The sequence below is a fragment of the Natator depressus genome, chromosome 9, assembly GCF_965152275.1.
Source record: "Natator depressus isolate rNatDep1 chromosome 9, rNatDep2.hap1, whole genome shotgun sequence".
NCBI classification, from domain to species: Eukaryota; Metazoa; Chordata; order Testudines; family Cheloniidae; genus Natator; species Natator depressus.
In genome coordinates, this window is record NC_134242.1 from 47,921,602 (window position 1) to 47,933,729 (window position 12,128).

General features: G+C 47.5%; 1 protein-coding gene across 6 annotated transcripts in view; it reads left to right on the forward strand.

Moving 5' to 3' along the window:
- The window catches only part of STAG1 (STAG1 cohesin complex component), a 363,241-nt gene that overhangs the window by 326,465 nt on the left and 24,648 nt on the right, over positions 1 to 12,128 (forward strand). For all 6 annotated transcript variants that reach the window (XM_074964074.1, XM_074964070.1, XM_074964075.1 and 3 more), the window contains one exon: positions 11,794 to 11,999. In XM_074964074.1, the coding sequence (XP_074820175.1) occupies positions 11,794 to 11,999 (206 nt within the window). The remainder of the gene's footprint in view (positions 1 to 11,793; positions 12,000 to 12,128) is intronic.

Consider the following 12,128-nt stretch of genomic DNA (forward strand, 5'->3'; position numbering starts at 1 on the left):
TCAGGGAAGTGGTGCAGGGAGGGGTATGGCGCGTGGGAGGGGGCTCAGGGCAGGGGGTTGGGGTGCAGGAGGGGGCTCAGGGCAGGGAGTTGGGGTGCAGGAGGAGTTCGGGGTGTGGGCTCTGGCCCGGTGTCGCTTACCTGGAGCGGCTCAGGGATGGCAGCAGCGTGCACCAAGGCCAGGGCAGGCTCCCTGCCTGCCCCAGCCCCACGCCACTCCGGGAAGCAGTCAGCCCCACGTCCCTGTGACCCTGGGGGAGGTGGCGCAGAGGGCTCCGCGCACCTGTGGGTACCTCCCCCAAAGCTGCCATTTGCCATGGTTCCCCATTCCTGACCAATGGGAGCTTCGGAGGAGGTACCCAGGGGCCGCAGGGACATGGTGCCAGCTGCTTCCCGGAGCAGCGTGGGGCCTGCGGCACCACGGGGGTGGCAAATCTGCGGGCCGGATCTGGTCCACGGACCGTAGTTTGCCCACCCCTGATCAAAGGTCATTCTGCCAAAAAATTCTCAGGTGTGCTATCAGTTCATGTAGTGTAAAGACCACTTCCTTTTCAGTTTATCATTGTGAAAATCATAGGCCTGGTCTGTACGAAAGGAAAAAAATCGAACTAGCTAGCCTAGTTAAACCTCTAGTATAAACACACTTAAACCAGTTTAAACTCTGTTTATGTCAATGTAGCTTGCATCAGTAAATTACCAACTTAAGATAATATAAGACAGGCTTAAACCAGTTTAAGTATTAGGAGTTTATGCCAGTTTAGCTACATTGAATTTCAAATAGAATTAATTAAACCAGTGCATTTGTCTAGTATGCACAAGGCACTCATATCAGCTGCCCTGCCTTGTGTTGGAATTTGTATGATTCTTTTCCTGAATGACTGACTGATCTAGTGCAGTTAGGCCAAGACTTTAAAGGGCATGTCCAGAGTGAAGGAGGTATTTGAGGATTTTAATCATGAGAGAAATCACTCCATCATGCCCCCTGTAAACCACCTCCATCTGGTGACAGAGACTGTCTCCAATTCCCAATGGAGTAGCACCTTGTTTCTGGTCTGAATTTGTCTAGTTTCAACTTCCAACCTTTGAATCTTTGTCTGCTAGATTGAAAAGCCTTCCATTATCAAATTTCTGTTCCCCACGTAGGTACTTGTAGACTGTAATCAAGTCATCCCTTAACTTTGTCTTTATTAAGCTAAATATATTGAGTTCCTTGAGTCTGCCATTAAAAGGCCTCTTTTCCAATCCTGTAATCATTCTTGTGGCTGTTCTCTGAACACTCCTTTATTTATCAGCATCCTTCTTGAATTGTAGACACCAGAACTAGACACAATTCTCCAGTAGCAGTCATCCAGTGTCAAATACAGAGTTACTATAATCTCCCTACTCCTACACAATATTCCCCTGTTTATGCATCCAAGGATCGTATTAGTGCTTTTGGGCATAAGGTTGCACTGGGAGCTCAAGTTCAGCTGATTGTCCCATGGCCCCCAAGTCCTTTTCAAAGTCTCTACTTCCCAGGATTAAGTCCTCCATCCTGTAAGTATCTCCTGTGTTCTTTGTTCCTATATATGTGGCTTTACATTTGGGCATATTAAAATGCATGCTGTTTGCTTGAATCCAGCTTACTAAGGTATCCAGATCACGCTTTATCAGTGATCTGTGTTCTTTGTTATTTGCCTTTCCTCCAGTCTTCGTTCTGCTAAATTTATCTGTAATGATTGTACATTTTCTTCCAGGTTGTTGATTAAAATGTTCAATAGCAATTAGCAGGACCCCACTAGAAACACACCTGCTCGGTGATGATTCCCGTTTGCAATTACATTTTGAGACCTATCAGTTAGCCATCTTTTAATCCATTTAATGTGTGCCATGTTGATTTTGTATTGTTCTAGTTTCTTTATCAAAATATTGTGTACAGTATCATGTCAAATGCATTACAAAAGTCTAAGTATATTACATCAACGCTGTTACCTTTCAGAGTAGCAGCCGTGTTAGTCTGTATCCGCAAAAAGAGTACTTGTGGCATGTTAGAGACTAACAAATTTATTTGAGCATAAGCTTTCGTGCATCCAGTGAAGTGAGCTGTAGCTCACGAAAGCTTATGCTCAAATAAATTTGTTAGTCTCTAAGATGCCACAAGTACTACTTTTCTTTTTGCTGTTACCTTTGTCAGTCAAATTTGTAATCTCATCAAAAAAGTTACCATGTTAGTTTGACATGGTCTATTTTCCATAAATCCATGTTGATTGGTATTTATTATATTATCCTCTTTAAATTCTTTATTAATTGAATTCTGTATCAGCTGGTTCCTACATTTTGCCCGGGATTGATGTCAGGCTGACAGGTTTGTAATTACCTGGGTCATCCTATTTACTCTTTTTAAATATTACAACAACACTAGCTTTCCACTGTTCCTCTGGAACTTCCCCATTGTCCCCAAATTTACTGAAAATCAGCATTTTATGGGCCAGAGCTCCTCAGCCACCTCTTTCACAAGTCTTGAATGTAAGCTATCTGTATCTACCGATTTAAAAATGTCTAGTGATAGTATGTTTAACATCCTCCTAAAACACTAGTGGGATGGAAAGTATTTCATCATCATTTGGTGTGACTACATCATCTGACTTTTTCCCAAATGCAGAACAGAAATATTTACTGCCTTTTCTGCATTATTATTGACAAATCTACCATTTCCAGCTAGTAATGGACCAATACTACTGTTAGGATTCTTTTTCCTTCTAAAATACTTTAAAAACTCCTCCTTAATGTCTGTAACTCTGCTGACCACAGATTTCTCATACTTTTGCTTCCCTTATTATTTTTCTACAATTTGTACCTTCAGATTTATATTCATTACTATGAATATTCATTATATTCATTCTCCTTTCTTCCATTAATTATATTTATATTTAATTATATGTTATAGTTCTTCTTCGAGTGCTTGCTCATGTCCATTCCATGTTAAGTGTGTGTGCTTGCCACATGCACCGGTGCCGAAAGTTTTTTCCTTCAGTGGTATCCATTTGGGACAGGCTCTGGCACTCCCTGTAGTGGCACCTGTATGGCGCAGTATAAGGGGCACCACCAGCTCCCCCCACCCTCAGTTCCTTCTTACCGCCAGTGACATTGCTGAAACTTTCCTGTGCTTCAGCAAACCTTTCCTTCTCCATATCTGTTAGTTGCGAACTTTCTGTTGTAAATAGTTATATCAGTTAGTTAGTATTAGTTCCCTCAGTGTGTTGTTAGTTAGTTGTGGTATCCCAGATGGGACTTAGCCACGGGACGGGGCATGCCGCGCTTCACGGTGTTTAAGAACTGCGACCGGTGTAAAAAGCCTATGCCAGTCAGTGACTCCCACACCAGTTGTTTAAGGTGCTAAGAAAGAGTGGGACATTCGACTTAAAGTGCTCCTTACGGAGTCGGCGCTAACACCGGCACCAGAGCAGCCGCGATCAGGCTCTGTGCACAGCATCGCGGCTTTGGTGCAGAACACCCCGCTGGTACCATCATTGGACAGGCAAAAATCTACCTCCCCAGCACTGGCCAGCAAGAAGAGGAAGACTGGGAGAGGTCGGTCTCCTGTTCGCAAGGGCACGGAGAGGGCGGGAGGAGAGCCTAGACCCACAAAGGACAGCTCATCATCTCCAAGTGGGAATCTGACCCAAGCCTCAGTTGAGAAGGTTAGCCCATCCTGGGATGTGCCCGTGCCCCCCGCCCCCCCCCCCCCATCGCTGACAGCGGCACAGGAGTCGGGCACCTGTAGATGCCGTTGACCCCGGAGGCCCTGCAGGTGATGCAGGATATCTTGTCCCTCCCGGTGCCACCCGCATCAGCAATGGCAGCTCCAAAATCAAGGGGTAAGCCTGCCCTTGGACCACCCCCTCAGTCCCCTTCTGTGCAGCTCCGCTCGCCACTTCAGGGAGCATCCCACCACCGCTCACCTGCTGACAGCCACCATGCATTAGATGTAGGGCTGCCTACTAGTTGGAGCCCTCGGTGCCAGTCTCTGGATTTCAGCCATCGCTCTGTGGGCTCGAAGCGTCAGTCACCGGTAGTGTGGCACAGACCTACCGAGGCATGCACGACCCCGTGACCCAGGTACCGGGAACTTCATAGCCACTCCCCTTTGGTACGACGCCGATCCTGCAAAAGCCCCCGTCTGGACTCTCAGTACTGGTCACAGGCCTACAGATATAGGTCGCCACACCAGCGTCAACACTCAACATCTCGGAGTAGATCGCCGGGGTACCACCGCGGGAACGCTGACCCTGGTCTCTGGGATCTCAATGCGGTGGGTCGTCGCCCATGTACGGATCCCACTCGGAGCATGGAGGTGGACGCAGTCAGGACCGAGATACCTGGTCAGCCTCAGTGCGGTCCTGGTTTCCGGAACACGGCCCTCCCTCTCAGGGCTCAGAGTTGCACCAAGAACCCCTGCAGGCGGATCAAGGTTCTCCTTTGACAGCACCAGTCCTCCCTGCGGCACCGCCAGGATTATCATGGTCCCAGGGTCAATGGCCTATGCCATGGCACCCCGGAACCCATGGGGGTTCCCGCAGCTGTCCCAAGGGGATAAATCAGTGTTGGGAGGCTCCAACAAGTCTTCAGCCACGGTCTCCCGCCCATCTAAGAGGGAGGCCACCATGCCTGGAACCCCCCAGATGCAACATACAGGGGAAGAAGGCCCTGCTGAGCAGGTCACAGGCCATGACACCTGCTGCACCTGCATTGTCCTCCTCGTCCCCTGATGAGGCCATCATGGGGCCCCCGCTTATAGTCCCCCAGGACAATGCCAAAGCTCATCAGGAGCTTTTGAGTAGGGTAGCCTCAAACTTGGGACTAGAAACTGAGGAGCTAGAGGAGCCCTCGGACACCCTCTTCAGCGTCCTCAGCTAGGCAGCCCCAGCTAGAGTCACGCTGCCAGTGCATGAAGGGGTGACTAAGATTACCAAGGCCCTCTGGCAGACCCCCTCATCACTACCCCCAGTCTCCAAGCATGCAGAGCGCAAGTACTTATGTGCCTGCAAGAGGGTATGAAGATATTCATACCCACCCTGCCCCGAACTCTTTCGTGGTGTCTGCAGTCAATGAGCAGGAAAGGCAGGGACAACCGCAGGCTACTCCCAAAAATAAAGAGGCAAAGAAACTGGACCTTTCTGGGAGAAAGGTTTATTCGTTGTCAAGCCTACAGCTGAGGGTGGCGAATCAGCAGGCCCTATGGGGCCTCTATGATTTTAATATTTGGCAATCAATGGCCAAATTTCTTGATTCCCTGCTGGAGGACCCCAGAAAAGAGTTCCAGGCCATCCTGGAAAAGAGGTAGGGAGTGGCGAGGGCAGCGCTGCAGGACGCGGCTGATTCTGCAGCACAGACCATGGCTTCAGCCATAACTATGAGGAGGGCAGCGTGGTTGCAGTCCTCGCACTTGTCGGTGGAGGTCCAACAGTCCATCCAGGATCTCCCCTTCAAGGCCAAGCTCTGCTTGCGAAGAAAACAGACAGTAAGCTACACAGGCTGAAGGACTCGCGCACTACGCTCAAGACCGTGGGCCTATACACTCCGGAGCAGCAGAGGAAGCCATTTAAGCCGCAGTCTCCCAACCAGCAGTGCAGCCAGCCTAGGCAATAGCCCTTTTAGAAGATGGGCAAGGGCTATAAACATAGTCAGGGCCAGCAGGCCTCTACATTGGCACAGGCTGGCTCGTCCCGCTCCCAGCAGGGGTCGAAGCAGGCATTTTGAGAGTGTGCCTGAGGGCGACATTCCAGCTACAGTCCTGGATCCTGACCCCCTCCACTTCTCCAACCACCTTTATTTTTTCCTCCTGGCCTGGCCATCTATAACTTCAAACCGTTGGGTCCTCAGTACTGTGGGTCAGGGCTATACTCTCCAATTGGTTTCTACTCCCCCATTCCACCCTCCCTCCCCGTCCCTCTTCAGGAATCCGTCTCACGAGAGTCTACTGCATCAGAAGGTGCAAGGCCTGCTGCAGGTAGGGGCCGTGAAAAGTCCTCCTAGACCTCAGGGGCAAGGGGTTCTACTCCCGTTACTTTCTGATTCCAAAGACCAAAGGGTGCCTGAGTCCCATCCTGGACCTGCAAGACCTCAAAAAGTATCTTAAGAAGTTTAGGTTCCACGTGATCTCCCTGGATCCGGTGGACTGGTATGCCACCCTCGACTTGAAGGACACGTACTTTCATATAGCGATCTTTCAAGGACACAAATGCTTCCTCCGCTTCGCAGTGGGATCCGCACATTATCAGTTTGCGATGCTCCTCTTCAGCCTGGCAGTGGCACCGCGGGTGTTCACAAAATGCATGTTGGTGGTGGCAGCTTACCTTAGGCATCGGGGTATCCTGATCTACCCGTACCTCAACGACTGGCTGATCAAGAGTCACTCCTGCTCCAGGATGCTGTCACGATGCTGCTGACCATGTGCAGGAGACTGGGCCTGTTGATAAAGAAGGAAGAATCAACGTTTGTCCCTGTACAAAGAGTAGAGTTTATCGGGGCGGTCCTCGACTCCACCAGGGCAAAGGCATTTCTGCTTCATGACAGATTCCAGACAATGAGGGACCTCATCGCCAGAGTCTCTGCGTTTCCTCTCATGACAGCCAGGGTCTGCCTATGGCTGCTGGGCCACATGGCTGTGTGCATGTACGTCGTTAGCTATGCGAGGCTCCGAATGCGACCCCTCCAGCCATGATGGGCCACAGTCTATGCCCCGTCCAGGAATCACCTGAACAAGGTTTTCATCATCCCACCGGAGATACTCACCATATTGCAGTGGTGGACTGACCCCGGAACAGTCCTTGGCAGAGTCCTGTTCGACAGCCCACATCCTTTGCGGATGCAAGGTACGTGGTCCGCAGGGGAGATGTTGTTGCATATAAATGTCAAAGAGCTCAGGATGGCTCGCCTCGCCTGCGCGGTTTTCCTCCCACAGTTATCCAGCTGAGTGGTTCGAGGCTAAGTGGTTCGCATGCTGACGGACAACACAGCCTCGATGTTTTACATCAACAGGCAAGGGAGAGTGCACTCGTGAGCCGTCTGTCAAGAGGCACTCCGCCTATGGGATTTCTGCATCCAGCGTGTGATCCACCTGGAAGCCTATCACCTCCCCAGCATCAGGAACATGCTGGCAGATTGGCCTCGGCAGGTCCTTCTTTCCTCACCATGAGTGGTCACTCCACTCAGAAGTGGTCCAGATGCTCTTCCAGCGGTAGGGAACTCCCCAAGTGGACCTGTTCGCCACCAGGCAGAACAGGAGATATCTTCAGTTTTGCTCCCTGCAGGGCCTTGTCAAGGGTGCATTCTCAGACGCCTTTCTCCTGTCCTGGTTGGGAGACCTGATGGACACATTCCCACCCATCCCATTCATCAGCAGAGTCCTGTCAAAAATCAAGAGGGACAAGGCCAGAGTCATTATGATCTCCCTGGCGTGGCCGCGCCAGCATTGATTCGGCATGCTGTGGGATCTGGCTGTAGCCTCCCTGTGGCTGCTGCCCGACCATCCGGACCTTCTCTAGCAAGACCATGGTCGCCTCCTGCACCCCAACCTCACGTCCCTCCACCTCATGGCATGGATGCTACATAGTTGAACCCAGAAGAGCAAGCCTGCTCCAGGGAGGTGCAGCAGGTCTTTTTGGGAAGTAGAAAACCCTCCATTAGAGTGACTTATCTGGCAGAGTGGACGAGGTTCTCCCACTGGGCATCTGAACATAGCATCTCCCCGAAGCGCTCTTCTCTGCAGTCAATCTTGGAATACCTGCTCTTCCTGAAGAATCAGGGCCTGGCCCTCTCTTCTGTCAAGGTTCACCTAGCTGCCATCTAGGCTTTTCATCCACCAGTCCAGGGTAGATTGGTGATCTCGCACGAGATGTCCGTCAGGTTCCTGAAAGGCCTCGAAAGGCTCTTTCCTCTTATTAGGGATCCTGACCCACAGTTGGACCTCAATCTGGTTCTCTCCAGGCTCACGGGTCTGCCATTTGAACCCTTGGGCTCTTGTTCCCTTTCCCACTTACTGTGGAAAGTCGCCTTCCTGGTGGCAATGACATCGCCTAGATGAGTGTTGGAGATTAAAGCCCTGACCGCAGAACCACCTTACACAGTCTTCTTCAAAGACAAGGTACAGTTGAGACCCCACCCAGCCTTCCTGCCGAACATGTTGTCTTCCTTCCATATCAACCAGGGCATCTTCCTCCCAGTGTTCTGTCCTAAGCCGCACAAGACCAATGAGGAGAGGCAGCTGCACACCCTGGACTTCCGCCATGCCTTGGCATTTTACCTGGAGCGTACCAAGCCCTTCCGCAGGTTGATGCAGCTCTTCATCACAACAGCGGACAGGATGTAGGGCCTTCCGGTGTCATCTCAAAGGATCTCCAACTGGATTACCTCCTGCACCTGGACCTTTTATGAGTTGGTGCAGGTCCAACCGCCGCCTCTGGTGAAGGCCTTCTCAACGAGAGGGCAAGTGTCTTCGGCGGCCTTCCTGGCACATGTCCCCATCCAGGACATTTGGAGAACTGCAACATGGTCTTCGGTTCACACGTTCACGGAACACTATGCCATCACCCAGCAGGCCAGAGATGACGCTGGGTTCAGCAGAGCTGTTACAAGATTGTCAGGGTTCCCTCCCCACTCTGAACTATGTGGTACAGATGTGGGGACCCACACGAAAGACCCCCTAAGCTTATATTCTACCACCTTAGGTTAAAAACTTCCCCAGGGCACACATTCCTTTCCTTGTCCTTGGACGGTATTGCTGCCACCACCAAGTGATTCACACAAAAATTCAGGAAAGGTCACTTGGAATCCCTATTTCCCCAAAATATCCCTCCAAGCCCCTTCACCCCCTTTCCGGGGGAGGCTTGAGAATAATATACTAACCAATTGGTTACAGTGTGAACACAGACCAAACCCTTTGGTTTTTAGGACACTGAACATCAATCAGATTCTTAAGAAGAACTTTATTATAAAGAAAAAAGTAAAATAATCACACCTGCAAAATCAGGATAGAAGGTAACTTTACAGGGTAATAAAAAGATTTAAAACACAGAGGACTCCCGTCTGGACTCAGCTTCACAGTTACAAAACAGGAATAAAACTACCTCTTAGTATAGGGAAAATTCACAAGCTAAAACAAAAGATAATCTAACGCATTTCCTTGCCTTACTTACTATTTTTGTAATCTTAAATTAATAATTTCAGGTATGTTTTCAGGAGATGTTTTACCTGCTTGGCTTCTCTCTCTGTCGGGAGAGGGAACAAACAAAGAGAGCACAAACAAAACCTCCCTCCCTCACCAGCTTTGAAAGGATCTTCTTTCCTTATTGGTCCTTTTGGTCAGGTGCCAACCAGGTTATTTGAGCTTCTTAACCCCTTACAGGTAAAGCGATTCAGTACAGCTGCAAGGAGGGATTTTATGCTACCTTTATCTTTATGTTTATGACAAACCTACACATCCATGAACTCCTACCCGCCTCTGCTGGTACTGGTTGGGAGTCACCTAACATGGAATGGACATGAGCAAGCACTCAAAGAAAAGATAGTTACCTGTTCTGTAACTGGTGTTCTTTGAGATGTGTTGCTCATGTCCGTTGCATGACCCGCCCTCCTTCCCCACTGCTATTGTTTCCAGCAAGAAGGAACTGAGGGTGGGGGGAGCTGGCAGCATCCCTTATACCGTGCCATACAGACACCACTCCAAGGGGTGCCAGAGCCAGTCTCCTACGGATACCACTGAGGGAAAAACTTCCGGCACTGGTGCATGTGGCGAGCACACACACCTAACATGGAAGGACGTGAGCAACTAATCTCAAAGAACACCAGTTATAGAACAGGTAACTGTCTTTTGATTTCACTTTCTCTCTAAGCCAAGTTGATGATGATAAGGAGTGGCTTTCTTTCTCTATTATGGCCCTTTTAGATATCTATTAAAATGTTTTTAAACAATTTCCAGTTATTATTCAAACTTTTTGTGCACTGATTTGGCTCATCAGTTGTTTTCAGCTTTGTGAAATTGGCCCTTTTAAAGCACGAAGTATATATATTACTCATTTGGACTTGTTTCTGCTGAACATAACAAATGTGATCAAATCATAGTCACTTGTACCTAAGCTACAAGACAAGGTGTGATATAGAATTTCCCCTTGTTGGATTCAGCACTTTTTGAGTTAGGAAGTGTAATTATAGATAAAATTATAGATACATCTGTAACTTTTAGAAATTCTGAACGTGCTTTAGCATCGTGAGACCTCTAGCATGCCACTCAGATGAAGTCCCCCATAATCACACAGGTTTTTTCCCTACATGTTATAGATATGTGCGTAAGGAGTCAGTCATCCGGTTCTCTAGTGTGATTTGGTGATGTCTAGCAGACACCATCTTGTGCTTTATCTGTTAGGACATTGATCATAAGCATTCAAGATTATCTGCTTCAAGTCATCAGGGACTCAGAAACTGGTAATGCAATTGTTGACATAGAGTGCTTCTCCCCCTCTCCTTTTGCTCACTCATTCCTTCCTAAATAAGTTATAACCAGTGATTTTTAACATTCTAGTCATGTGAACCTTCCCACTAGATTTCTGTAATACCTACTAGGTTGAATTTATGCTCATAAATGAGCTATTCCATTTCCTTATGTTCATTATCCAGGCTCCTAGCATTGGTGGGGAGGCAATTAAAAAATTTCTTCTCTTCACTTCCTTTGGTGTCTTGATTAATTTTGTTCTCAACATCTTGACTTTGTGCTAAATGAGTGCTCATTTGTTTTCTCTTTTCACCCTCCACACTTGTTTTTAATTTAACACCCTCCTGACTACTCTAGTTGGGTCCTGTAGCTCAGGCAATAGAAGTTCATACTTTTAGCTCCAGAAATCCTGGGTTTGGCCCTCACTACCAATGACACATCCAGGGGTATTGTGTTAAATGACAGTGTAATTAAAGGTTGTATCATAATGCATTTCTCAAAAGAATAGAATTAACGTTGCCTAGACATCCTGAATTCTGGGATTTCCTAACTTTTGAGTGCTTGACTTCACAAGCATAACAATACTTTTTTAACATAGTTTTTGTATGGATTATCATATTAATCTGACTGGCTGTTTTAGATTGTATGGTTAAATAATTGAAAAAGACAAACGACAAAAAAAGCCCGAAATTCACCAGAATATACACAAAAACTTGTGGTTGGTGGAGATCTAATTTGGAGAATAGACCCTCAGTTTTTTTCCAAAAGTATGGCAAGTATATATGAACTCCTGCAGGAACAATTGGGCTCCAGTGCTTACAGATCATTCATATCTTTAATTTCAAAATAATTGGTTGTGTTTGAGAAAATAATTCTCTCACTGTTCCTCTGAAAAAAGTATGCCAGTGCTTGGAATATTGCCAAGTTAAATCCATCTGTTTACATGGATGGAATATGTATGTTGATTGTATTGGGGATTGAGACTAGAAATAGCATTCAGGTATAGTATAAATGTAGTAAATGATTTCAGACCACTATGGGTGTGTTATGGGGGAAAGAGCACTTTGCATTGTTCCTCAGGGAATATTTGTAGACAGTTAAGCAGCTGTTTTAACTAGTTCTGAAGGGAATTTTATTGAGTCATCTTCAGTCAGAAAGATGGTGCCTTGCCAGCATGTGTTTTGTATGATTAAAATAGGAAGAAACAGCATGGGAGATCTTCAAGGCCTCAAGATAAAAGTGTGAAGAGGGCCCCTTAAGGGTTGGGCAGAGGGGAAATGATGCACAGAAAGTTGTTATTTTAGACATTGTCTTCTGTTTTCACAGTCATTCATACTTGGAGAAGTTCCTGACAGAACAGATGATGGAAAGGCGGGAAGATGTATGGCTTCCACTGATTTCCTATAGAAATTCACTAGTTACTGGGGGTGAAGATGACAGGATGTCTGTGAACAGCGGAAGTAGTAGCAGCAAAGCATCTTCAGTGAGGAATAAGAAAGGACGACCTCCACTTCACAAAAAAAGGGTGGAGGGTATGTATGGCTTTACATTATGCATTAATTAATACATTACATTAATTAACCCTTTTCTTTGATGAGTTCTGTCTGGCTTTGGAGTTGACACTGAAATATACACATACACACTGCATAGATAAAAAATAT